The following is a 27,865-nucleotide window of genomic DNA, read 5'->3' as shown; positions in this document are numbered from 1 at the left end:
AGTAAATGGTTCCTGATTCTTTAGTCTATTACAGCAGAGAGCTATTGAATAATGGAAAATAAAACAACAGAATCATAGAATACCAGGCTGGAAGGTAACTCAAGGATCATTTGGTTCAACCTATTTTGGCAAAAGCACGGTCTAGATGAGATTGCCTAGTGCCCTCTCTAGCTGAATCTGTCCAGTACTGGGGAATCCACCACTTCCTTGGGACATTATTCCAGTGGTTGGTCGTTCTTATTGTGAAAGTTTTTCCTCTTATGTCCAGTTGGACTCTCCCCAGGAGTAACGTGGACCCATTACCCATGTGACTCCATGTTAAAAGGGAATCTCCCTCTTCTTTGTAGCCACTCTTTAAATACTGGAACACAGTGATAAGTTCTCCCCTGAGCCTTCTTATATCAAGGCTGAACAAACCCATTCTCTCAGCCTTTCTTCACACAACAGGCTTCATAATGCTTTGATCATCATTGTGGCCCTTCTCTGGACCCTCCCCAGCCTGTCCACATCTCTTGTGCAGCAGAAACCAAAACTGCGCACAGTGTTCCTTGTGTGGCCTGTCAGCCCTGAGTGGGATAATGCCTTCTCTGCTGGTGATGCCTTCCTTGATGCATTATCCTGTTGGCTTTGTTTGCTGCAGCAGACGCTGTCCACTCATGTGACTCAAAGAACTTAAGAATGGCTGCATTCAAATATTGGTCTCTGTGACAATTTCAGATATAGATGCTTAGGAAGAAAATGCTAGAAACGTCCTAAGCATTGAGTCTTCCTGTTAAAACAAATTCAGCCGATTGGCTGTGGAATTCCTTGACTTAAAACTGCATCTGGACCATCATGCTTAATGGACTGTGTTAGAATTGTCTTTGTTTTTTTGATACATTTATACTTTTGGCTTCTGTAACTTGCTATGGCAGTAAGTTTTCCAATTCATTTTTTGTGCATTTAAGGACTGGTTACCCAATAGTTTAGTTATGTATTTTCCAATTTTAGCATTGTATGAAATATATAATTCACATCCTCATGGTGAAGTCAGAGCTGAGATAAGTGAAAATTAAATCACTGATCTTTAAATTATTTTACCTTAGTCCACTGGTTTCAGTGAAGCCTACACAGATGAGTAAGTCTGTGGACAATGAGAACTGCTTACCTACAAATGTGAGACTCCCAGGAAAAACTGTGTCTTTCCCTGGTGAATTGTGTTTCCTAGTTTATCAAAAGTTGATTGGGAAGGTTTCTACCCACATGGGTGTGTCCTTTGAGCCTGTGCAGTGGATCTTTCAGGTGAGGCACAGCGTGTGCAGCACTGGCCCCACCCTTTAACTCCTAAGGTTCATCTGCCACTGCCGAGCGAGCTTGGACGGTGACAGTGAAGTCCTCGGGACTAGGACCTACAGCCCTTGGTATTCTCAGGAGGTCTCCCATCCAAGTACTAACCGGGGCTGACCTCTGAGGTGTTGAGTGTGCTCTGTGCAGCTGCTGCAAATGGGCCGTTGTTAGCAGTTCATGAGAAACGACACAGAGGGTTTAGAATACACAGCTTTGGTAACACCTACACAGTGATAAACTGGTCCCAGCTTGCTGAACTAGGACAATGCCCATCTTGTGTTTTGGTTTGTACTTAAAATGTAAATTCTTTTGAACAATTACAGTAGGGTCCTGATTCATAACTGGAGCACAGTAACAAAAAGGTAAGAACCTTACCCATTTCCCAGAAGACTGCTCTCTGTGTGTCAAATTCAGAAGAACACGTTGTACCCTTTTCAAGAAGAAAACCTGAGCTAAATATTAAAAGTAAAACAGATCTTTAAATGACTGTCATCCCACAGTCTCAAATGTCTATCTCTGACTCATCAGAAACTAAAATCCTTCCAAATCTGACCCTTGTAATCTGCAAAATGTCAAACTATTTTTTCACTTTCATTCAAGAAAGGAATATTCATCAGATTTAAATCCTTAAAATGAGGCTCTAACTGTTGAACCAGGAGTTTATTTGATATATTATTTGGTATATTTTCAGATGGTGTTCAGTATCTGTATTCTAGGCTGAGAGTATAGAGTGTAATTTTTTGGGATTCAAAGAGTACTGTGCTAGCCTATCTTGCCTTCAAAGAAGCGTGTTATAACATTGATACACTTTGGATACAGCTGGTCATACAGAGTAATAAAGGAAGTACAGGGTCACCACATCAAAGAATTTTTTTTTCTAAAGGCTGGGTTGCTTTCCCCTGTATTCCAGTGCGTTTCACATGCTGACATGAAAATTTGGAATAAAAATTAGAATTTAAACAAATGAAAGAAGCTTTAGAACATAGTTTCAGTACAGTTTGTGAGAAGCTTTTGCTTCTACTTTCCTTTGGAATCTAGAATATCAAAGGATCATTGGGGTTGGAAGGATTATATAGTCAGTTCCCACGACCATGTCCAGTTGAGTTTTGAATATCTCCACATATGGAGATATTCCTCTATGGAAAGCCTGTTCCAGTGTTTTTCCACCCTGACAGGAAAAAAGTGGTTTCTTGTGTACAATTGAAATTTCATTTGCTCCCCTGGGGATGTGGTCACAGCACCAAGCCTGCCAGAGTTCAAGAAGGATTTGGGATGTCAGACAGATGGTGTGATTCTTGGGCTTCTCTTATGAAGAGCCAGGAGTTGGACTTCATGATCACACAATCATTTAGATTGGAAAAGACCTCTGAGATCATTGTGACCCATGATTCTTGAGTGTTGCTTCCAACTTGGGATATTCTATGATACGGTGATTCATGTATTTCAATTTTTGCTGATAGACTTTTGTCCTGTCACTGGGCACTACTTAGTAGAGTCTGGTTGCTTCTTTTTTCCCTCCCATCAGGTATTTATAGACATTGATAGTTCACCCTGAGCCTTCTCTTCCCTGAGCAGATCAGTCCCAGCTCTCTCAGCCTCTCCTCATAAGAGACATGTTCAGTCCATTTTTCATCTTAGTGGCCCTTTAGTATCATCCACAGGCTTGCTGAGGGTGCACTTCCCCAGTCATCAAGTTCATTAATGAAGATGTCGAACAGTCTTTACCCCAGTATCAACCCCTGGGATACACACCAGCTGTCATGCCTCTAAACAGGTTTATGCTACTGAACACAGTCCTCTGATGCTTCTCTTGTCAAGCACATGTGAAAAACCCATTCTGTAATTCATATTTCTCTCATTATAGAATTCAGGAGATTGACAAGCCTCTAAATGATGGGGTCCCAAACACGGGCAGTGAAGAATGCTAATGATACCTGCAAATAATATTGAAATAAAATATGCTGCAAAAGATTTCACAAACAATTGGCATTCCTCTTACATATTTCTCTTTCAGGTTTCTCTGGTTTTGCAGTTCATCCCACCTGTGTCATTGCTGAGGGCTGATGTGACTGCACACATTGTAACAGAAAATTGTCAACAGCTTCCCCTCTGAATGCCCATGGCTGCCATTCCCTCCTTCCTGTGACACATGTTTGTAATTACTTTTCACCTTTTAGTCTTTTATGCTTGGCAGATGAATATCTCAGGAAAAGTTAATTTAATGATTTAATATGGTTGATCAAGGTGTCTGGGCTGTGCCTTGGCTTTGAAAGCGCTCTAGCTAGAGAGTCTCTCTGAAAAGGAGACGGTGCCACCTGCCAGTGACAGATCGGCTGGGGCTGGACAGAGGGGCCATAGGGCTGGGGGTATCTCGCTGCCAGGCTGGCAAATGCACATGCTCTGGGAAATGCTGCTGGCTGAGAGATTCTTCCTCTCGGGGAAAGCTCCACCAAGCCCCAGCCGGCACTGCTGAAGCAGCCTGTGGCTTTGAGATGGGCCTCTGCGCCCTGCCCGCTGCCTCTGATGGCGTTTCGGGGTCACTTTCCAAGGTGGCTCTGAGAAAATGCTGTTTCCTTTGGACTTCTTTGGTCAATGTGGGATCTGGAAGCAATTTACCCACCCATGGGGAGTTTGCCCTGTGAAACTGTTAGTGAATTGCTCCCATAATACTTTCATGTACTTGAAATTACTTGAAAGCTCTTGATTTGGGCAAATATTTTACACTCAAAATATACCTGTGCTGTAGTTAACGAGATTTTTGTAAATTTTTAGGAAAGGATTGCAAAACAACTAATGTAAAAGTATGTAGTGTCAGAGCATTAGGAGGATGGGCAAAGCCCTCTCCAAGCTGAGACAAATTCCTAATGTTTAAAACTTTATGTAGATACAAAGAGCCATAATGCACTAAACTGGTTGGATATATTTAGCTTATATTTACTTACAACTAATGTTTAAAATAATAAAAGCTGGAACTTTGTAATGAAAGTATGGTTTTTGAGAGACGCTTCATCAGGTGCTCGAACCATGTTAAGCACAAGAATGCCTGTTATTTTGATGTAGATTATTTCCCATTATCATTGTTTTGTAGAAGTAACCTTTGGTCAGAAGCACAGATGGATGACAGAAGATGTCTAAATATTTCCCAGAAGAATGACAGGATGTGCTTTACAGTGCCATGCCAGTGTGTGAGATCTGGAGTGCTGTATGCATTGCCCCCACACAAAGGAGTGTCACTCACTGAGATCCACGTAATGAGGGCTGTGATGCTCATTGGTGGCCTGTTCTGTCCCTGTGGGTGTCGTAAGGAGATTTGATCTCTCTGTCTCTCTCACCTATCTGTAGGCACATCAGTCTTGGTGGGAGGAGCTGCAGGAGCGTACCAGAAGCTGCACCCCAGCCCCTGCTCAGGTTCCAGTTTGACTGCAGCAGCTAATGCGACATCGGGTAGCCGACAGATCTGTCTGTGCCCATTAGGTTACTGTGAGCTGTCAGGTGATGCTTGAGCTCCTACTGACTCTAAGTCAGAGTGGCAGAATGTAGGTTCCCATCTCCTTTCATTTAGCTGGCTTTAACAAACTAGTGGCATATTTTTCAATATATGAATTTTAAAACATAAATTATATTAATATTCTACAATATTAAGATTCAAACTTGATTGAGTTTAGACCTAAATGAATCTTGTTTACAGTCCAATGCTGTTGTATAAATTTATTCATATGAAATGTAAATCGTCTGATTAAATAAACCTGAACATTCTATCAAAATGACATCAACTCTTAGCTACATACCAATACTTCTATTAATAAACAGAAGTCAACTTCTTAATGTTTGTCAGGACAGAAAGGATTATTAGTATGTTTTTATAGACATACTCAGAAAAGTTTGCAATGAGGTGAACAGTATTCTTTTCCTTCAAAGTTTTAGTTATGCTACAGAAAATGAGCATTGACGAAGTTGTTTGAAATGGTCAAGGGTAACACAATAAGAGATATTACAGAACCAATACTCTGTTGGCCCAAGGTTTTCTGCAAATAGAAGTAGCTAGAGAGTTGCCTTGTGTTTTGGGGAATGTAACAGGTTTCTTTCAACACCTGCAACCTGAATTGCATCTTCAAAGTCAGTGGAGCTTGTGGTTTTGGTTTTTTTTAACGAAATACCTCTATTGGGAGAAAAAAAAGGGTCTTTCAAGCCACCTAAATCCAATAACTAAAGTAAACCTTTTGTTTGTTTTTATAAGCCAAAGAGCTGGAATAGATGCCCTCGTGTTCAATAGTCCTTCAACATTTTATGATTCGTATTATACTTACTTAGAAGATGCTTTAAAAATGCAGATGTATGTGACAGATTGATGTGCACAGGCTTTCAGTTCAGAAATGCATATGTAGAAGACACATGTACTTAAACAATTTTTGCTACAATCTGTCAAAAACAAAGTCAGTTGAGGACTTCCTTTTCTGATCAGTGGACTGTGATTAAGTGTACTGTGGCAATGATGCATCTCGACACACAAGTGACTTTGTTAGACAGATGCTGTATGACCTCGGGCATTCAAGTTAGCTAAATAGTCTCTAGGTATGGGGAGAGGAGATGTGGCAAATTTTGTTTGTAAGGCTTAAACAAGAATTAATGTACATCTAAATGTCAAGTGTTGTTTCAATTGCAGTAGGTGTATTTCAAAATAGTTCTTTATGAAATAGAGTGTTAGGGAGGCAACAATGAAAAATTCTGGCAAAGAAAAGTCCCTTTGGCAAAAAATACACTCAGCTTGTGAAACAAATGTGTGACAAGCTCTGTTTGGAACCTTAATATTCAATAACAAAGCTGAGTTTTCAGGCTGCATATGAAAGTAATACCTGTTATGATTAAAATTAGCTGAATTTGCATCTAAAAAGAATACCTTCTTAGCTGAGTGCATTTTTTATGGAAGTGAGGAAATAAACTTTAGTATTTGTGTTACATCTGTAAGATTAAATAGCTTTTTTTGTGTGAGTCATATATGTAGGTGAGTGCTTTTATTTTTATGGGAAAGCTTCATCTGGAAATACATTTTAAAACCTCACCTTGATTTATATTTTTATAACCAATCCTTTATGCAGAGTAAAAGCTCTGTAAGTTGCAATAAACAAGTGTGTCTTTTAATTTCTGAAGACCTAGTGGAGTTTTGAAACAACTTCATGAAACAGTAGGATGACAGATTGGAACAGTGCAGCAGCTGCTTTCATAAAAATGATGAAGAAATTGCAATAATACTGTAATTGCCTTTGATTCTATTTTTCAGTTTTTGTGAACAAAATTATTTTTGTGAACATAATACTAGCCCTCACACCTTAGTACTGAGAATTTTTTTTCATTGATGAGAAGTACTACTTTTCCACTCAAAATCTGCCAGAATGCCATGGAATATGGCTGTGAGACTTCCCTTTTAGAGGTTCTGAACAAAAGAAATGGAGAAGTGAAGGAAAGAAACTGACTATTTAATCTTCTTATGCACTATATGCATTAGAATGATGAATGGAGTGGATATAAAGGTGCAACTCACGTTGACTAGTCCATGCACCCATTGTACAATAATTCATTGTTGACCCCTTTTCTATTGTCCATAGCAATGTTGCTATCCCTTATCTGCTAGAGTGAACCTAGCATTTTCCCTCTGACACAACTCCAAACCTCTACTTTCAATATGGCAAATAATTAAAGACAATTTAAATAAAAGTACAGAGAATTAAATACTAGTTTTGCATATAAAGTGGGCTTAATGTTCTAGGTGTGATTCCGGATCACTTTTTTCGACTGTTAACTTTACATTCATATTTAACAAATGACATTATTCAGTTTCATGGGGTCACTGTGTCAAAATGTCTGTGTTAGAACTTTAATTTATTTCCAAAGGTTCTTTGGGCAGATAGGAGTGGTGTATTAGAATGATTTAGTGTCTCCACTTCCCCATGTGGATTTTAAGGCTTCAAATGTAGTCTATGATGTAAATTTTGAGTTTAGGTGGATTCAGCTGCTCTGTACTGGCAGACTGAATGAACGGGACTCATATCCCAGATGTGGGAGGCTGCCCTTCATCTAAAGTATTGATGATGTTTCTAATTCTGTCTCCTGATCAAAGTGACAATTTATTTACCTCTCTCCTGTTAGCATTAATAGAAGACACACAAGTGGGGCCAAATTTGGCTTTGTTAACATCCCATCTTGGAAAGCATGATGGACTCTTATCAACAATTACTGGATATAGGCAAGAGATGCCAATCCAAGAGTGTGACAATTGAGGAGTTAGGGAAAGTTTTTTAAAGCTGTCAGCCAACTTCATTGGATCATAGGCTATTTTTTACTGCAACATTTATTTTGCTGTGCTATAAATTAATTCATGTGTACCAGTGATGATCTTTGCTATGGGACTGCTGACTTCGTATTTTAACATAGTCAGGTGCTGAGTGTAAATTTCACTGAGTGACTGCAAGTGCAGAGGAAATGAGTGGGTAATGAGAGCAGAGCAGCCAGTTCTTTAATTGAATTAAAAGCCGGGTGACACCAATGCAGACACCTGTCCAATTACAGACAGGCCAAGGTGTTTACCATTGCTGTACAAGCGATTTGAAGATGACAGAAATCTTTCCGCCCACAGATTAACATAATGAAGGAGAACAGATTACTGTGGATGCTGGCCAAACAGATAGGATGGCAGCTGAGAAAAAAGTAGTTTGCTGAAGTATGTAAATAAAATCTGTGCACTTTCTATTGCCTACCTATGCAGCACATCTGTTTCTTTGTTGAAAGAAAATAGGGCAAGAGTACATGTGAAGGAAAAATATTAATTAGGAAATGAACAAATTATTTGTTAAGCTGCTGCCTTTGCTGAATGAATTTTTTAGCATAAACCTTCTGTTGCAAAAAGGTTTATTTGTTTGGGGTTTCTCACGTTTGTTTGTTTTTATTTTTGTTGTTTTTTTTTTTTCCAAATTCTCACTGCCTTTCACAAACCTACCTATGCAGTGTGAATGCTGTTGTGCTGCAAGTGCTTTATATGAAACCTTCCTACTTTGTCAAAAGTAAATCAAACAGCCAAATCCAAACCTTCTACAGATATGGGCATGTTTCCGGATGTGTCCTACTGCGGCTCTCACTGCCTGAAGCCCTTGGTGACCCTATGGAATGTCTGCCATTGGGAATGCAAGGAGCATTAATTCACTGCTTCATAAGGAAAGAATACTACGAGTGCTAAATGTACAAAGAAAACTAAATTGCTTCCTAAAGCACAGCAGAGTGAATAGACAGATGGCATATACACTATACTGTGCTCCTCTTGACCGAGAACTTGCAAATGTCACAGTTAGAGAATTTAGTTTCTGCTTGTGTTTATTTGCAGAAGGTAATTCCAACAGTGTCTTTTATAGTTTTTTGTGTTTAACCCTCCATGGTCTGGAAATAAGTGGTTTGTACTTAGTCCTATGCAAGAAAAAAAAAGGTGATTTTTCAACTAATGGGATTTCTGTGATGAAGGATTTATTGTAGATTCCAATATTTCCAATATTTTTCAGGGAAAGTAATGCCTTAAGGGAGGCATACAAGACAGCTGGAAATGCACTTCTTGCAAGGGTGTATAGTGAGAACAGGTTCAAATTAGCTGTCGGGAAGAAAGTCTTTATTGCTTGGAGAAGTTGTGGATGTCCTGTCCCTGGAAGTGTTCAAGGCCAGGTTGGATAGGGCTCTGAGAAACCTGGTCTAGTGGAAGGTGTCCCTGACTATGGAGAGGGGTTGGAACTGAATGGTCTTTAAGGTCCTGTTCACCCCAAACCATTCTATGAAAACATCATAATTTCCTCTTTTCTGCTTTTTTATGGCTCTTAAAAATATTTGCCTTCCATCACAGGAAGATTACAGGGACATTTGCTTGAGTGGTGGCTGACACAGTATTCCTTTGTTTTTTTCACTTTTACATTGGATAGTAAGATGTCAGTACAGCTTTCCACCGTTAGCTGGGGATTTGCAAAATGAAAACTATAACCACAGCAAGCAGATGCTGATCAACTGATTTTAGTTTAACACTACTCTGAAGCAGAAGTGATTACTTCTGAATATCTCCTCGTGTCTATGAGTAGAACTGCACCTCAGAGAATTCAAATAGAAAGATCATTGCATTGCCAGCCATTGAAATTTTTTGAGTGATTGCAAGAAAAGGCATAAATATGACTAATTCAGTGAAAGCTAATCTCATATTTTCCATGTGAACACAGCTATTAGTAAACACAGCAAAAACCTTCACAGTCTTTGATTGTTCTACTCAGAAAATAATATATTTATGCTGTAGCTGTTAACTTCTAACATCAAATTCTCCAAGCCTTTTTTGTGATTATGTGGGGAAAAAAGGATTTTTTTCTAATGAAATGCAGAGTTATGTTGCATTCTGTGAACTAACTCAATGAAGAGTAATAATAAGGACTAATTTTGTTTACTTGTTTGTGTACATGTAATGCTGAGGGGGTTGTAGACTTACTGTGCTATGAAAGATTTGGCCAGGAATTATGGTTCTTTGAGGTACTGTTGTTTTTTGAGCTGCTTCGCAAAATACCAGTGTTTGGCAGTTTTGAAATAACATGGTTTGTTATAAACTTTAGTTTTCTTAATGTAAAACCACATTGATTTTACTAGGGAGCTGTGATAGTTGAGGTGAGAACATGGTTTGAAGTAAAACTTGACATGAGTTGGCCTTCTTTTAATTACTGCTACATTTATATTCCAAATTACTTTATAGTTGGACCTCTTTGAAATGAGAACTGCTGATGCTTCTGAAAATGACTGTAAACCAATTTTTTCCTCTTGTAATCCTTCTGCATATTGTAGTTCAAAATATTATGTAACTTCCTGAAGTTGTAAGCAGTGGTTTATTGTACTTGCCTTGATAAGGAGCTGATTGATATGTGGGAATCAAGTCTCTTTTATTCATTAACATAAGCATTGAAATAGCATAAGATTATAGATATTTTATGGATATTTTATAGACATTTTATAGATATTTTATTTTATAGATATTTTTTTCTTGTAAACCCTTAGACACTGTGTCACCTGAGTTAGGTTACTGTAGTAGTATAGCAAATGTGTGGGCTATATGATGCCACTGAAGTATTGAAAGATAAGTGGGATGTTTCATTATAATGGTTTCAGTTTATGGATGAATAGGGGTAATATTGGAGATGGAGCATTAATTTTGTTTGTTTGTTTGTTTGTTTGTTTTTTCTGGGAGACATTGAAAATTCTCTGGAAAAACAAAATGAATAACTGAAAAAACTTTGTGAGACAGGGACTAAGAAAAGAACTCCATTATCGTCACTGTCACATTAAAATATGCAGCACAGTTTTGAAGCAGTGTCTGTTACAGGGAGCATAACTAAAGAAACTTAGCTGCATCTTTAGAATTAAAAACGGACTAAAATACCATTTGCTCTTAATTTATTTTGCAAAATTTAAGCCATGGATGATAGGAATGAAACCTTAAAATAGTTTTCCTTTTCCACCTGTAACAGTGGAAGCCTGCAACAGAAAACTTTATTTTACCTCTGTCTGTGTATGCATGTAATCCGTGTGTACACTGGACATGCATAACACCTTGTTTTCTTGTGTTGCAGGCATATTGACAGGCTTGCATCCCTTCACAAACTATGCTGTAACCCTAACTGCTTGCACTTTGGCTGGCTGTACTGAGAGCTTGCATGCATTGAACATCTCCACTCCACAAGAAGGTAAAGTAATTTCAAAGGTCTTGACTTCCACATTTCAGTCATGAATAATAAAACAGGAGAAGAGCTAAACGCTGCAAAGCCATTTGCTGGAAAACCCCAACCTAATTTGATGACAAAGTGCATTGCCAGACCATAATTGCTCCATTTTTTTGGGGGGTGCGAAAATGAATCAAACTCCATACCCTTTAATGACATGCATCTTTAATAGCTGTAATGCAGATTAATGGGCTTTTTAATTGCTGTTACATTGTTCATGCAAGAGCCTTGTCATTAATATGAAGCATCTGAAAGATTAATGAAAGCTTCCTCATTTTACTATGGCTCAGAAGTAAATCTAGAGACAGTCTGACTAAAAAGAATTGATTGTATGGCACAGTATGAAATTGAGAATCAAACGGTTGATTTCCATGGCTTCTTTTAACCGCTAAACACCAGCAATAGGCAACAATTATTTCAGTGTGATGAAACCGCCAAATGCCGATTGAGTTATTTATTAATTGCTGATCAGGTTTTCCCTTTTTTTTTTTTTTTTAACACTTTTACAACTTGTTGTGCTCAAACTAAAAGGTTGTGGGTGTAAATTAATGCTTCCGATGCTTACGTTAAGAAGTCAGGAAGAAAGAAAAAATACGTTCAGTTCTGACTTTAGAGTCTAGGCTGATAAGTAATGCACATCAATTACTAGAGAAAATGCTCCAAAAATATCGGTGACATATCTAACTTCATTCTCAATTAAACATAAAGTCCACATCTCCTGGCTCTATCCTCCTAAAGCCATGTTAATCCAGTTAAAATAATCAGTTACTCCAATTCTACACCAGTAGAATAATGAAGACTTTGACATGTATTTATTGGACAGTAGTTAATCTTCCATGATGCAGAGTGATTTTCAAAATTCCCTCCCTCCCACGGTTCTTTGTTTTATCTTCTCATGTAAACTAGGTAATAATACAGTACCAATAAAGCAAATAAAATTTTGGCATGAAGTCATGTGAATTATAGCCATAATAATTAAAAGAATTCTGGCTGGTTGAATTACTGCCAAAGCAGGTAGTCATGCAAGGGATTGTCTTAACAAGGACAGTACTGAAGATTGCAGTCTAACATTGCTAGAACAGAGTTTTGGTGTTAACCATGTTAACAATTGCCCTCAGCACCAATCAAATCAGAATCCAGCTATTGCCTCTTGGATGTTCACGATAAACTGACTGAGATTGTCTGGTGGCATTCTTCGTGAAAGGGTGCAGCCTCTGACTACTGAGTATTTACTGGACCCTGTGATGTAAACATGAAATACAGTGTTTGTGTATTTCTTTCTGCTGTGACATAGTAATTAAAAAAATTGTTTGTGTCTTATTTTCTCAGCTTAGCGAATAAAGCAGGAATCTATATATGTGTCATATTGGAAAGGTTTAGACAAGAGTAGATTTTTTCTTCCTGTTCCCCCCTGCCCCGCCCCGCAGAGATCAAATGAAGCCATGGGGAGCATGTGTTTTATCTCTCAGAAGAATTGAACAAAAAGTCAATGTGTGGAATTTCTGTTTTTGGATGCTCTTGTTGCATGCTCTTACTAGCAATAAATTGGCAATACAGATGACAGACACCATATCACACCCTCCAGCTATCCCTGTTTCCCTATTGAAACATTCATTACTTTATATTGTTTTCACATTGCCAGCCACTGCTAGTTATTGTTTTAAATTGCTAGCACAGAGCTTGTAAATTACAAGATATTTCTCCCAGACTAAGGCCTGAGCTCTGCTCTCCTTGCGATATTCAGTGGGATTCCTTGTGCTTCTAATATATAACTCACTGGAACAGTGAAAGCTCTCGACTTTTAAATTATTATGCATTGCCAGCTTCCAGTATATTATATACATAAAATCTACATTAAACAAACATTACTAAGTGTATTGAATTATGAAAAGTTTGAAATAAGGGGTAGTGCCTAAGAACAGATTGCCTGAATTTGTGATTGCAATGATCACTTTGTAGTTAGGAAGAAAAAAGGTAAAGGAAGAGAAAATAATTTGTATTGAAAAAAGGACTGCACTAAAATCTTGTATCCTTTGCCCTACTCAGTGTTATCAAGCTGGAAAGATAAAAATATAGAAGCATTATTATTCTCCTAAAACCAAAGGAGTATATTGTCCTCTTTCATAGAAGTTTCTGGCTAGGAATTGTCACATAAAATAGGAGACTTCTCAAAATGCTGGTGTGTTGCAGACATAAAATCCCTTCTGAAATTTCAGCTTTACCAAAAATCATTCTAGTAGTAGCTTATCATTGAAATTCTTAATCATTTGTGGAAAAGCAGTATAATATAACATTACGCATTTTTTCACCAGCCCCTGAAGATGTGCAATCACCTACAGCAATATCCTTTCCCACATTCCTGCTGATGAGTTGGAGTCCACCCAAAACACCAAACGGTATTATTACACAATATACTTTATATATGAATGGAATACCAATTTACTCTGGAAATGGAACTAAATATGTTGTAAAAGGTGAGTTCTCTGCTAGTAGCATGTCAGATGGGTATCTCATAGTTGCTAAAATAATTGTATGATTGACCCCTTCTTATTTCAAATGAAAAGAAAAAGAATTCTAAAATTGGCTGGATGCACTTAAACTCTGACAGATTTAATTTTTTAAATAATCTTTCATAGAATCTCTTTGTTGGAACTCACAGAAATTATCACTGTGGATGGTGTACCTAACTCTTGTGTTGTCTTGTACTCTTTCACAGAATCCAAGTAATCTTTTTAATGGTTTTATAAATTTCTGATCTTACACCATCTAGATATCTAAGTAAGTAAACTTCAAGCTGTTGAAGAGAAGATATTATGTACAGGTTTAATAGTTTTCCTTCCTTTCATCCTTAGATATTTAGAGAGACACTTCATTGCTTACCTGAATATCCCATGTTTAATTAATTTATTAAAGGTGTAAAGGAATAATACATTTTCTTCTGATACTCGTTATGCCATGTTCCAATAGCCAAGTTATATCAGTGCTCTTAAACTATTAGGTAGAAGCTAAATGCTGTTGTTTGACAGTACAGTGCAGCATGGTAATCTGACTTTCTATTTTAATGTCATTGCTGTAATTTAATGAAGCATCCAAATTATTTATTCAGACTTTATCCAAACAACAAAAACATTAAAAAAACCCTCAAAACAAAAAAAAACCCTGAAAATATGGAGGTAGGAGTATCATAGCACAGCATAAGCACTATTCTGGACTCATCAGAATTTGTATGTTAATAAGTACAAGTAAAACTAAAGCATTTCATATTGGACAACTCAGAGGAAAAGGGTTCCAAGACCCTACTTTCTCTGTAATGTAAGGCCTTAAAATTCAAAGCCATTTCTGCATCTTGGGTTAGTATAAAACATATTTAAAAATTCATATAGTTCAAATTTCTTTGCTTTGCACAGGCCATAAGCTACTGGTGTGGTGGGTCAGTTTTGACACTGAAAAATGAATCCAGTTAGAGAACCTCCTGAAGGCTGTTGATGATCGCTATAATAAATAGTGCACACTTTAAGTCAAACTTTTTCATTCTGTATTCAAAGGTAATGGATTTTTCGTAACCATAGTAACCTTAGTGTATTTCTGGATAAATACATGAGGTATATACATTCTGGTTTTATTTTTGAATATAAACTACCACATTATGTATTACTAATAATATGAAAAATAGGATATAGGTTAGCATAATGACAGCTCAAACTAGTGTGCATTTTTCTTCTGCAAAAAAATAAATATTTATCAAAAGTGTAGGTTCAATTAATTTCTCCCCCATCTCCCCAGTTTTCTGGTATTCTTGCTGTGCCATTTATCTTTTTTTTATTTCTGTTTTTTTTTTTTTTGGCAACATTTCCATTAATCCCTTATTGCAGTATCATAGCACCATTCTTAAAAAATTTGAAGTGAAAATAGTTATGTTTCCAGTCTTATTAAAATCATTACTGAAAGTTCATCACAGGGAGTTATACCACTGCGTTCATCTGCAACCTGGTTATAAATGGGCAAGCAATGTAAAACATTTGAGGAAGTGGTCACCATAATGTATTTGGGAAAGTTGGTTTTAGATTCTTGCCTGATTGTAGTCTGCGTTATAGCCAAAAGGAATGCTTATTGATAGAAATTATAGTCAAGTAACTTTTGTAATTCTTCTCTGAAAATATAGAAAGATGTAAGTTAAAGAAAGTCAGGACTTGATTCTACCTCTAAATCTTGAGTGATATGTCAGAATACATTCAGCTGAATTAGTCACAGGAAATCTCATCTGGTTCATAAGCTTCCTAGAGGAGCTCTTTTCCTTTTATTTATAATTTATTTATTTATATTTTTCCCGGAGGGTTTTTTTTTGAGCCTATTGAGCATTCCATGACTTTTATTTCAGTTATTTTTTTGGCAGACATAGATGTAAGGAGAAGAAAAAATCTGACTTACTCAAAAGAGAAGGCAGGTGAATCACATAGTGTTACTGTACACAGTGCAGCCCAAGAGCCACTCTTGCCCACCATTATGAGCATGGTGTGGAGATCAGTCTGTTTATTTTGGATCCATTTTATTCAGCTGCCAGTTTCTCACTCTGCCTGAGGGACAAGTGGCAATGTGAGCCAGCAGGCTGGGATTTGGGGCACTAGAAATCTCAGTACTTCTGAATGAGGTTTATTCAAGATCTTCATTAGATCTGTATATATCTTTAGTTTCACTTGATTTTGCTTCCTCTGAGAGCCCAACATTTTCTACTTTGTAGACTAGATTTAAAAGCGGTATAATGGTCTTCTGGTGAAAAGTTGCAGCTTTTGACTTTTGAGCGTTATACAGATCTTGGCTTTTTCCATATAATACCCTTTTCAGCACTTATGCTAGTATTGTTTGTGATTTATTGCCTCAACATAGTATATTATTTACCCTAAACAGAGAGAAAAAAAGGTAATTGTCTCTGACATCTCTTTCCTATTTATTAACAAAAATTATTTTCCTATTTTCATAACTATAGGACTTAGTTCCTGACCAGTAGTCTATACCAGAAAGTCATAGATTCTGTGTGGTTTTGAGGTGCTGTATCTATTGAAATGTGGTATTTTTAAAACATTTCTTTTTAAGAAGACATCAGTTCTGTCTAAAAATTTGTACTTCACTGACTTTCATTTCAGACCATGGAAAGTGCAATTAGTTTAGGCACATACTAATTAATCCATAACTTGAGGAGAGATATGTTTTCTCAATACCATAATTGCAAATATATTGTTAGCTTAATTTCTGATCTTGACAGTTGTTGAGGGCTTGAAACACTCATTGATTTTCATGGAAATTCGAGGGTTTGTTTCCTCTAGGGGTTGAGCTGTAATTAAAAAGAAAACCCTTTAAAAGCACATATGGCAAATGAACACTTTACCACATTGAAAAGGGAGACCCATTAGACATCTATCATCCATTAGTGCCTTTAAATATTTTCCCCATATTGACAAATTCGGTTTCTGTGTAGTGAGTAGTAAAGGACTGAAATGAAGCCAACCTCTCTACCACAACACCTGTGGTAACTGCCTGTCTCTGATTTTTCTGCTTCCCACCTTTATGCATTTTCTTTATGTGGTGTAATTCCATGTCCTCATGCAATCTGGGTTGTATTTCACATTCCATGTTCCAGTGAAATATTATCTCCAAGGGACAAGCCAGGAAATCATCTGGGATCCCCGGTGGAATTTAGGCTATGTGAATCCCTGCCTCTGTATTCATGCTCTCAGTTCCTCTGTGCATAGTGCAGAAGCTTCTATAACCAAGACCAATATCTGCAGCTCAGGAGAGTATTTGCAATAAGGTTCTGCTCCCCAAACCTTCATACCTTGCTGTTCTGTAGATGACTAGCAGCTGTGAGGAGATGGAGGAGTTTGTAAGTTATCTTTAGAACACCTAACATATACATACTGATTTTAAAAAGGCTTTTCATTTTAGGAAAATTTGAGTTTATTTTTCCCATGGAGAGGGAAATATTCTTCTTAACAATGAAACAAAACAAAAACTGAAGCTTCTACTTTGAAACATAGAGATTTATTCATATAATTATTTCAAAAGTATTTTTAGGTTTATGAAAGGTATTCCTTCTTGCCTTTCCTTTAAATTAGTCTCAAAAATTTCTTACCTGCCTTAGATGACAGAGTCAACAGAGTGAGCTTTATCCTGTGAGGTAGCAGACTGCAGTGCCAGAGCTGGGGATGCAAATACCACCAGCAGAAAAGTGGTATAATAAATGCAGAGTGTTATAGAATAAGCAGAGACAGTGATGGTCAGATGTGACCCCAGTGCCAAGTTTTGTTTTGGTGTGAAGAAACTTTAGAAAAAAAGATTTGAGCAAAATATTCCTCTCTTCTTAAAGGCTGAGAATTTGATAGACTAAGAAAAATTATTTATTGCCTAACATGTTTACAAGAGGAAATGACTTTGTAGATACTTCAGAAAACAACAGAAGAAAAAGCATGATTCCATCTTTGCACTGAGCTTGGCATTAAGGATGTATGTCTGCATTTGCTGCCACAGTAGGTACTTGACAATGTTAACAAATTGTGTTCGTATAATTTTCCTAGCAGAATCTAATGGCTCTTATCATGAATCTTTAAAAGGAAGATATTCTTATTAAGACTCAGCTATATGAAACTGATTTTTCTCTGCCAACCTGAAAGGAGTGTTTCCAGTTTTTCAGGAAAGAGATCCTGTCAACTATGTTACAAGGACAGAGCCTCAATTTAGTTAAAGGAGTATAGCGTTATCCTAAAATACATGCCTAAGAGTTTATAAAAAAATGTGACAGAGTACTTTGTACCAGGTTTCTGGGAAAAATATTAAGGAGAGACTTGGAAAATGTGAGAAAGAGCTGTCTTCACAATTTTTTTCTACGAGCATGAACTAACCTTTGGCTTATTTCAGATTGTTGTTTGACCTGAGTGTGGAAAGGCTGATCCTACAAAACCAGGTTAGAATGGGAGCTTTGTTCTGCTGTGAGGAAGAGACAGATGTTTGACATCTGTTCAATCAGGGCTTAACATATCTGAACTTAAAAAGCAGGAGAATCCCAAATTAGTACCTGTATATTTTTATGTTACTCTAAACCAGTAGTGATTACAGTACACAGTATGTACAGCCATATGCAATTACTACATTTTACTGAAAAGTTGGCAGTTTTTTGTCCTTTTTATCCCTATGAATCCTACTGCTTGTTTTACATGATAGATAATGACAATAAAAGCAAAATCCATCATAATATCACTATTGTACTAATTGCCAAGTGAAACAATTTGAGCAAGAAAATCCAACAAATTGTACATAGATAATTGCAATAAGATATATCACTGCTAAAAACTGAACCACTGAGAAGAAAATCCTTGTTGTCTTACGTTTACGATGTAGTTCTAGTTCTTGTGGTTACTTTTGACACAGTTTTCAGCTATGGCAGTGTTTAAAGTCATCAATTTCCAACCTTAAGATTTGCATTCCTTTGTTTTAAGTCCTGCTTAAAGATGACAGGCAGCTTTTGCCTTATAGGACAAACAACAGAGAAGTTCTGTAGTCCTCTGGTATGAGGTTTTTTCCCATTTCCAGGTTGCAGTGAAGTGCATATAAATAACAAATGCACCCAGTCTGTTCTTTCACTAGGGTGTTTTGGAAAGTGTTTGCTCTTCAGTGCAATGTTGGTGCTAGATTTATGCATATTATAACCCTGATTGTCACAATTACTCATTTTTTTGTGAAGCAGAGACTTCTTTAACACCATGAAGAGCAGTAAACACTGGTCTTCAACTCTTCCCAGGTTGGTTATTAGAACTGATTATCTGAAACCTCTTGCATGTGACCCCATGAGACATGCACCAGTGTCTCACCCTTATTTTAGGGTCTTGCAGTACTGTGCAACAGTGCCAGACCAAGCCCACATATCTGGTTCAGCAACATATCCAGCTGATATGTCATACAGGCAATACCATGTTTTCCAGGATGGCATACGAGAATGTTGACTTGAGGCTTTATTCTGGCCTGAGGATGCATTTAAGGGCATCCATTGGTGCACCTGGCACTAGAGGGCAGAGTACACCAGTCTTACAGGAGAAACTGCCTTCCTCTATAAGCTCTAGGCATGTAAGAAAGCACATTTGATACACCTGAACTGGCAACACTGACATTGCCAGTGACCGGTACTATCATAATTAATTCCACAGATCCAGAATGCAGATTCAGCAGGCACAAAACCAAAGGGCAAATGGGCTGTCTGAGCCTGGTGTTCCTATATTTCAGCTTCAGACAGAAAGATCTGGTGCACTCATTGGACTTAATAATACAGATCTGGGGAATTTAGAAAGGAGGGGGCCAGGGTAAGGGTAAAAGCATTATGTTTATTTGTAGCAGCTCTGTTGTATCATTTTCTATTGCAGTGCATTAGTGCAGTGTTAAATAAAATCTGCTTATTTAAAATCCTTTTAAATAGTGTTTAAATATTTCCTGCTGATACAATCTGCTAAAGTAGTTATCCTTGCTGCAGATTTCAGTTAACCTTGTCGCAGATATTAAGCCTGAAGCTACACAGACTTTTAGGGACCTTGATTATAGAGCAAAACCTAATGGTGTCATTATAAAACCACAGCTGGACAAGCTTCTGGAGTCCTTGTCCTTTGATCAGATTTGGGTAACACAGCAAGCCAGGAGAGAACTCACGCTAACCCTGCTGGAATTGCTGAGCTCTCAGGTTGCTTGAGTTCCACTTTCTGAAAATTAAAATATAAGTCAAGTTATAAAATGAGAGCGGTGTGTACCTTCCAATCTTTTGTATGTACCAAAGAGCACTGGAACAGAATAGCTTCTCCAGAGCTAATAGATGTAGAACAGAGAGACTGTTATTTTTTTCCTCTCCTTTCCCTTCTGGCATAAAATAATTATTTTGGCTATGGGCTCTGTTTTTTTAAAGAATGAGAAGAAAAACATTTATTTTCAGGCTTGTCTGAATTCCACAACAAGAAATAAAGTCGCTAAACCCCATAAAACTCCCAGATTATTTTGTCCTGTGACATTACTTCAAAATTATTTATCAGAATTAGACATGTAGGATTTCTGTTCTCTGTTTTATCATTCACAGATATCTAGATTGGTTAGCAGACTTAAAGATTCTGAAATATCTTCAAAAGATAGTGGTCTACTGCGAAGGACAGATTTAAATAAAGAGTTCATTGAGTTCAATTTGTAAAGTGTAAATTTACAATTTCACAGCCTTTTTTCTGTTTAAGACAAGATTTCATTCACTCATACCTTTGTTAAGTGCTTTAGAAAACATCAGAAACTGTGTAAGGTTTTATGTTCAGATTATATATATATGGATCAAGAAAAGCATCTGCGCTTTTCTAAAAGATTTTTTTTGCCAGGATCATTTTGAGTTGCTTGGGAATGATTTATGCTTAGTTTCAGGTAATGCTGGCTGAAGGCAAATAAAGGTATGACATCTCTTGCACACATAGACTAAGGCCAAACCTGCTGATTCTGTTTCAAGCTCTTGGTATCCATTCATAAGGACATACCTGACTTAGCTCTAACTGATAGGCTTGGATGGAGTGGGGCTGCCTTCTTGATATTGCCAGTGCATAATGAAGCTTCTCTCCCATTTTTCCTTATGTTCTGGAACACGCAGTAGTCATATTTCTCCGTACTACATTAGGAATATTTGGTTTCTCGAACTGCTAAACACTTGATATGTTCAAAATAGGTCTTTTATTCCATGCTGCTATTACAAACTGTGTTGGTTTATATTTTGACAGAGCAGTACATGAGTTTCTCTTTGGCTAGTGCTAGACATAGACCCTTCTCTCTTTACCCAAATATGTCTCAACATTCCTTTAACGCTAGTGGAATATTGATAAATGGTGACAATATACAGGGAGGGAACATCAGAGTAGTATTTCTAGAGGGTTCCCAACCAGGAGTTCCTCATTCCCTTGATTTTCCTAAATATGTGGCCATGAAGGTGTCTAGTCATTACTGAAATATTTTCAGCATTTTATTTATTGAAAAAAAACAAAGCTGTAATGAGACAAATTTATGATTTTTTGGATGTGTTTCAGACTTGTAATTTCAACAAAACTGAGAAACTTCCTTACAAGTTTCATTTCTAAAAAACTTCACCAATGAATGCAAGTTCAGACTTTCCTTAGTATTTTTCATCATTCACAAGTCTTGTCTTGTGTGTGAACAATACATAAATGAGTGTTAAAAAGTCTTCAGATAATTAGATAAAGTTTGTTTTTAAAAATATTCAACAGTTTGTATGATTGAAGGAGTAGTCCTGTGTTTTCAAAATCTGTTTGCATATGATCTATGCATAAGATCTGTCTTGCATATGTTTCCACATATGCAAGGCATAGATCTTGTCCCAGAAAACATCAGACATTCTAGGATACTTCCTTTCCTGTTGAATCACAGCCAGAAATCTAACCTAAGTTTCTACACTAATTGCCTAAATTGTAGTCTTCATGAAATACTATCTTTTTATGACAATCTGTTTCTGATTGAAACATTTCACAGAAATTGTTGTTGGACTTTGAAAGGTGCTGGAAGGTTTTTTGTTTTTTTTTTTCCTTTCTTTTTCTATAGCTTTGTTTTATAAAGAGAGGGACAAATTAAAGTGATGTGTTTTCAGGAAATTAACTAGTGCACAGGAAAAAATATATAAGTGAACATAAAGCTAATCATGTAAGAAGAACAATCTGCATATCTTGATTCCTTTTTTGCATGTCCGGGTATATAAGGTTGTTCAGAGGTGACTGGAGAATTTGGCTTATTAAGACATTCTGGGTACTTGTTGTTTACCTATCCAGAATCATTGGCTAGACTGAGTGAGCTCATACAAAGGATACATAAGTGAAATTTTCAGTCTATTCTCAGAGAAATGTTAAGAATTAAGGAAATTATCAGTAATGAAAGGTAAGCAATGTTCATAAAGTCAATAGCTTCCTTTTGGAAGCTGAATTTCATACTAACTTCAACATTGGAGCTATTAATCACTTAATTTTGATAGTGTTAGTCATTTATTTTCTGATAAAGGAACAAAACCTCAATCTGATTGACAAGGATTTTTAAATATTCTCATGAGCTGATATACTAGTCTTTTCATCAGCTCAAGGATGAGCTAGACTGAAAGTATTACTTTCATTTCAACTAATGTGTTTTGAATTTTTTGAGGTACAGTTCTTGGGATTTCATACCGTATTTGCAGTATCATACGCAAATGTTTAAGCTGTTAAATTGTACTGGGTATTAAAATACATGCAGAATTTAAGTCTTCTCCTAAGTTTGCAAGCAGAGGAAAAGTGCATAGAAAGCTTGTCAAGGAAAACTGAAAATCAAGTGAGATGCAGTGAAGAAATAAAAAGGTTACATAAATAAGTATATATTACCATAAAAAAAGAGGCACACATTTAAACTATGAAAAGAAGTGGTATGGCAAAGATCAAAGCAAAATAAAGAAATGTTATTTAGAACTAGAAAATAATTTAAAATATTTGCATGCAGAACAAATGAAAATTCAGACATAAATAGACTAAGTTCAAACAGTTGAGAGAAATTATAAGGTGATTTGTTCACCAAAGAGCCTATCCCTTGGGGTGCTTCTTTGGGATGAGTCAACATTGTAGTGCCTCACCCTGAGAACCAAAAAGTATTAAAGCAGCTAGACTGAAATTATCACCAGGTGTGAACAGAGTTCTTCTTAGAGCACTGCTGTGGAGGAAAGCCTACTTTCCTTCAGTTTGAAGTCATCCCTCTTGTCCTGTCATTACATGTTCTTATAAAAAGTCCCTCTCTACCTTTCTGGTAGGCTCCCTTCAGGTACTGGAAGGCTGCAATGGGGTCATCCCAAAGCCTTCTCTTTTTCAGGCTGGACAATCCCAATTCTCTTAGCTTTTCCTTGTAGGATGGGTGCTCCATCCCTCTGCTCAACTTGGTGGCCCTTCTTTGGACTCACTCCAACATATCTAGGTTCTTCCTGTGCTGAGGTATCATAAGAAGTTTCAGTTGCAAGTCCCATGTTCTCTTAATTGTGTCCCTGAGTCTCACAAGAAAATTCAGAAAGATGACACCAATAATGTGACATATAGCAGACCCAGACCCAGCATTGACTACTAACACAGTGTCTGTGATTATAAAACCTAAACAGTCTAGCTTGGGGAAAAAAAAAAGAATTATTGGGACTGAACAATGTACTATGTTCTAAATAGACAATATTGGGGGGGCAGAGGGTTGGGGTGAAATATGAAAGCCTCTTAAGGGTTTGCCACTTGTGAATTATGCATCTCACTTGCACTAGTAGGCGTAAATGCATAATTCTAATCTGTTCTTATTACTTATTTATAGTACACAGTAGAATGTAAATTCTGTGCCTCCTTTGTAGAGGCTTAGTATGCAAGTTAAGCTATGCAGATATTTTAGGGAGCCTCCACAGACAACTTTCTTGGCACAGCACTCTCTTGCCAATTAAAGGGCATTAACTTCAACCAATAAATTTCGCTGGCTCTCCCCCCGCCATTTACAGGAGGAACATAGACACGATGTAAGAAATAAGGTAAAGGATCAACAGATAATAAGAAGAGCATTCATCTTGAAATAAACTACTCTGCATTATTATTATTTATGATAGTTACTGTTATTAATAAACTACATGTGGAAGAGAGGAAAAGCCTGCAACAACTAGTGAATTTATGAGACTGGGGACAGATGCATGCGCTTCCTGTTATATCTCTGGCACTGATCGATTTGTATTTTTCCCTGATGATGGTTTATGCCATTATAACTGTTTGGTGGCTCCTTACTATTGACTTATGGTTGCAAAGCACTTCACAAACGAGAACAAGCCTCTGGACATTATATCCTAATCTGCACATCCTATAGATACGCCATAATACAGAGCAGCTGACTGCACCACCTGTGATGTGTATACCCACAAACATGATTTATTCTGGTAATCCTAGTTTAATGCATCACATCAGATTGTGGCAGTTATGTTATCTGATGACATTACTGACACTACAAGACATAAGTGAGTAGTGCACCATGTCAACTTGAAAAAAACTTTGGGCTTTTCATTCTTTTGCTTTTGTTTTTGTCTGCATGTGTTTTGAAAATAAAGAGAGAAAACTTAAAAAAAAAAGAAAAAGAAATGGAAGTGGGTGACAGAATCCCAATAATTTTCCCAATCACATGTTGACCATATTAATGTCTCCACAGCTGGGGCTGATTGTTCTGGAGAGAGGAGAGCAGAAGTACAGTATATTTTACTATGCTGATAATTCTGCAGTCAGCTGAAAACTAGCTCAGCTTTTGTAGTCTTGCAACAGATTTAACTTGCTATAAATTGTTTTGTTTAGGATCAGTGCTCAGAAGCAGAGTCCTCCCACTATCCTTGTTCCAGCACTACAGTAATGTTTTGGTAAACCCCTTTATCCTCTGACTATAATTCAGATATACAGAGCTGTTCTGGTACTGGGAAGGTGATAGTATCTCTTCTGCAGAAACTATTAAATCACATGATGCCTTGCCTGGATGGTGAGAGGTGTTCTCTAATCATCTTGCATGCTTGCTACTAGGCAGATATAGCTAAATAAAACTCAAAACCTATAAATCACTGATTTATTCAACTTGTAGTTGATGGCAATTCAAACAGCCCTTGTCATTATTTTGCTGTTTAGGTTCCAATTTCTAGTCTGACTGTGCTGTATCAAGCTTCTGCTTGTTGGATGAATTTCTTTTCATTAATTAAAACAATTGTTTTGGTGTTAAAATTGTATTGTGTTATTTAGTATGTATATTGAAATTTTATGAGAAAAATCTAGTAGTAACATTGATTTTTCATGAAAGAAAATGCTTCTTTTGGAAATTAATTTGTTTCATCTCATCAGTATTATTCTTTGCATGGTGGGAAAACTTAAAAAAATAAAATAAAATACAGTGTTGAAGAGTTCTAAATTGTCTCAGATACAAAGAGAGAAGTATAGAAGTCTTGCAGGACTGTTCTACAGGTTTGCAAATTACAGGGATGTTTATAAAAATAATTTTGAAAACATGATTCTGATAGTTAATGTCTCTCCTCCCAGATTTGGTTTATAAAGATAAACTTGAATCTTCTTGTCAGCAGTAGTAGACATTACATGTTTTGGGTGGGGTCAGTTTCTTCGAAAATTCCACCTTCTAAATTTATTGCGTGTTCTTTTTCTCACCCTCAGTGAGTTGAAAGGAATTCATGGGAACAGAGCATCCTAATTGCTTTTCTATGTAGCACTTACTATCTTATAGCCCTGTATGGTGTGTCATCTTTGTTTCCTTTTCTCTGGTCGTTTTTGCAGCCTCTCTTCCTAAGAAAGTGGTTGCAAGTCTATGTTCCCTCACTGCTGTTTTCCAGACAGCCTTTATTTCTTCACTCTGTAATATATGCTATTCCAGATGAGACCACACTGTTGATTTATATAAAATGGATAGTAATAGTTGCTGTATTACTTGCCATGCATTGGTATATAACTTCCTATCTTACTGGCTTTTCTTGCCACAGTGGCACATTCATATATGTTCTTCAGTGGGTTGTAAAAGTAGCATCACTTCTCGTGATCTGATACAATTACCTCAGCACCAAATGTTAGGTAGGTCTGAATTTTGTTTCTCCCACCGCAACAAGATTGGAATTACTTGGGATGTGCTTCTGCTGGTGAGCTGAAGGGTTCTTGGTCATACTAATGTGAATCCAGAGTAGTTCCAGTTTTATAGAAGCAGATATCTGAGATTCAAATTTGCAATATATTTGCCTAGTGCAAATATATTTTCCAGGTGTGAATATAAAGCTGAAGTAATACAGAGGTAAAATGTTCAAAACTATTTTTTTTTCCTTTTTCACTTTTTGGGCTGAACAGTGACTGAAACATCATGATTCTTATGATGTATACTAACAACTATACAGTGACTGGATTGGAAGCATTCATGAATGGAAATTTAAATCTTATACTAGGGCTGCATCATTCCATCTGATGTGTAAAGGAATGAGAAAGAGAAAATAAAACTAAGGTAGTGATATTGACCACAATTACTTCTTTCAGTGCCTGGTGAAAATTAATGTGCTCTGTCCTCTTTTGGCTTTCTCTCCCTCTGGCCTTCAAACTCTATTTGTTCAGCTGTTATAATTGAAGCAAAGTAGGGAGAGAGTGAGTGGGTTTAATTCTAGTAAGCAAAAGTATAACTTGGAAGTTCATTAGACTCATTTGATGCTGAATGTTTGCACTGACTGACTGGCTCTATGTTGTTTGACAGCAAGAGAAGCATTTGAAAATGCTTCCCACAACACCTCTGTATTTTTTAATGGTCACTAATGATGATGGTTCAGGGTAACAAGTGTTAAGGATGTAATGGGAAGGAGGGTTCCAAGGAACCCTGTGATTCTTCAGTGACGTGTCCTGTCTTTAGGGTCACACAAGGAATCAGGTAAATTAGTTGGTGACAAAGTGTTTAGAGAAGTTTAAATGTTTTTTCTCTGATGTTTCCCTTCTGCTTTTTCTAAACCATGTGGGCACTCCACTTGATTTGAGTTTCCTTCAGCTGAGCACCTTTAGGATTTCAAGCTAGTGTGTCCTAACTGGAGAGTAAGAAGAGCCTGGAAAATGTACCCATAGTTGCTGTCCCAGGGATGTGGCTTTACAATATAAGACTGGAATCCTTACATTCCAACTTTTGTAATGAGATAGGAATTAGAGGCATGCTTAAATAAAAAGATCTAAGGTAGGGTTAAAAATAAAATAGTTTTACTAAAAAAAATGGAAAAATGAAACACACTTATCAAGAATGGGTGCTGATGTGGCCTTGTGAATTGGCCGGGATGAAACCTAGTTTTTGAGGCATGAATTTGGGCTCAAAGTACAAGAGTTTGAGACAATAAATAGCAGAAGGTTTTTCTATGTAACAGTTAAGAGTGTAAGAGCATAAGCAAGAGACACTGTTACTTAATGTGAAAATAAATAAACTTTATAATCTTTGCTGTTAAAACTTAATGTACTTTGGAACTCTCCCTTTCCAAAAGTGGAACCATAGTTATATGCCACTTGCATATAAAATCTTCAATAATTGTTTGAAATCATTGCAAACAGAAATGATTAAAATCCTTTTTTTCCCCACATTTGTTCCAAAGAATTTTTCTTCTTGCATATAGCTTTTTTACACGGTCCAATATGTAATTGTCATGTTTTCATTCTCCCATATGATACTTGGTTTTGTGCTATGCTCTTTATTTCCTAAGGTGGGACCTGGAAATTTCCTGAATTCTTCTGAAGTGTAAAAGTCTCTAAAGAAATGTGGTTTTCATAGAATGTCCTGGGTTGAAAGGGACTTAAAAATCATCTAGTTCCAACCCCTCTGCCATTGGCAGGGTGACTCTTCACTAGACCAGGTTGCTCAGAGCCCCATTTATATACATTACCATTTGCTGGCCAGCTGGAAGCCAAGGAATATTTTGTCCACATGCCATTATGTCAAAGTCTTTGCTGCTTAGAGCAGAACTGCTTGTGATGCTTCCTGAAAATAGTTATTTGTGACTCTGAGTTTATTTGTTTCTCTTTATCTCTTGCCCTTGTTTGTAATGGCTTCACAAAATTCTTTTAATTGTCACTCTGCCACATTGCAGAATCACATAAGCATTCTTAATTATTAATTAATATCTGTTAGAATTTCCTACTACCTTGGAAGATAACTGTTTACTTCAATGAATGGGCCAGTTG

General features: G+C 36.9%; 1 protein-coding gene across 1 annotated transcript in view; it reads left to right on the top strand.

Moving 5' to 3' along the window:
* USH2A (usherin) overlaps positions 1-27,865 on the top strand; it is a 387,863-nt gene that overhangs the window by 157,952 nt on the left and 202,046 nt on the right. The window contains exons 31-32 of the mRNA XM_071578650.1: positions 10,956-11,069; positions 13,418-13,579. Of these exons, the coding sequence (XP_071434751.1) occupies positions 10,956-11,069; positions 13,418-13,579 (276 nt within the window). The remainder of the gene's footprint in view (positions 1-10,955; positions 11,070-13,417; positions 13,580-27,865) is intronic.

Source organism: Pithys albifrons, chromosome 2 (assembly GCF_047495875.1).
Source record: "Pithys albifrons albifrons isolate INPA30051 chromosome 2, PitAlb_v1, whole genome shotgun sequence".
NCBI classification, from domain to species: domain Eukaryota; kingdom Metazoa; phylum Chordata; class Aves; order Passeriformes; family Thamnophilidae; genus Pithys; species Pithys albifrons.
The sequence above is the reverse complement of the archived record's forward strand: the minus strand, read 5'-3'. Positions and strand labels throughout refer to the sequence as shown.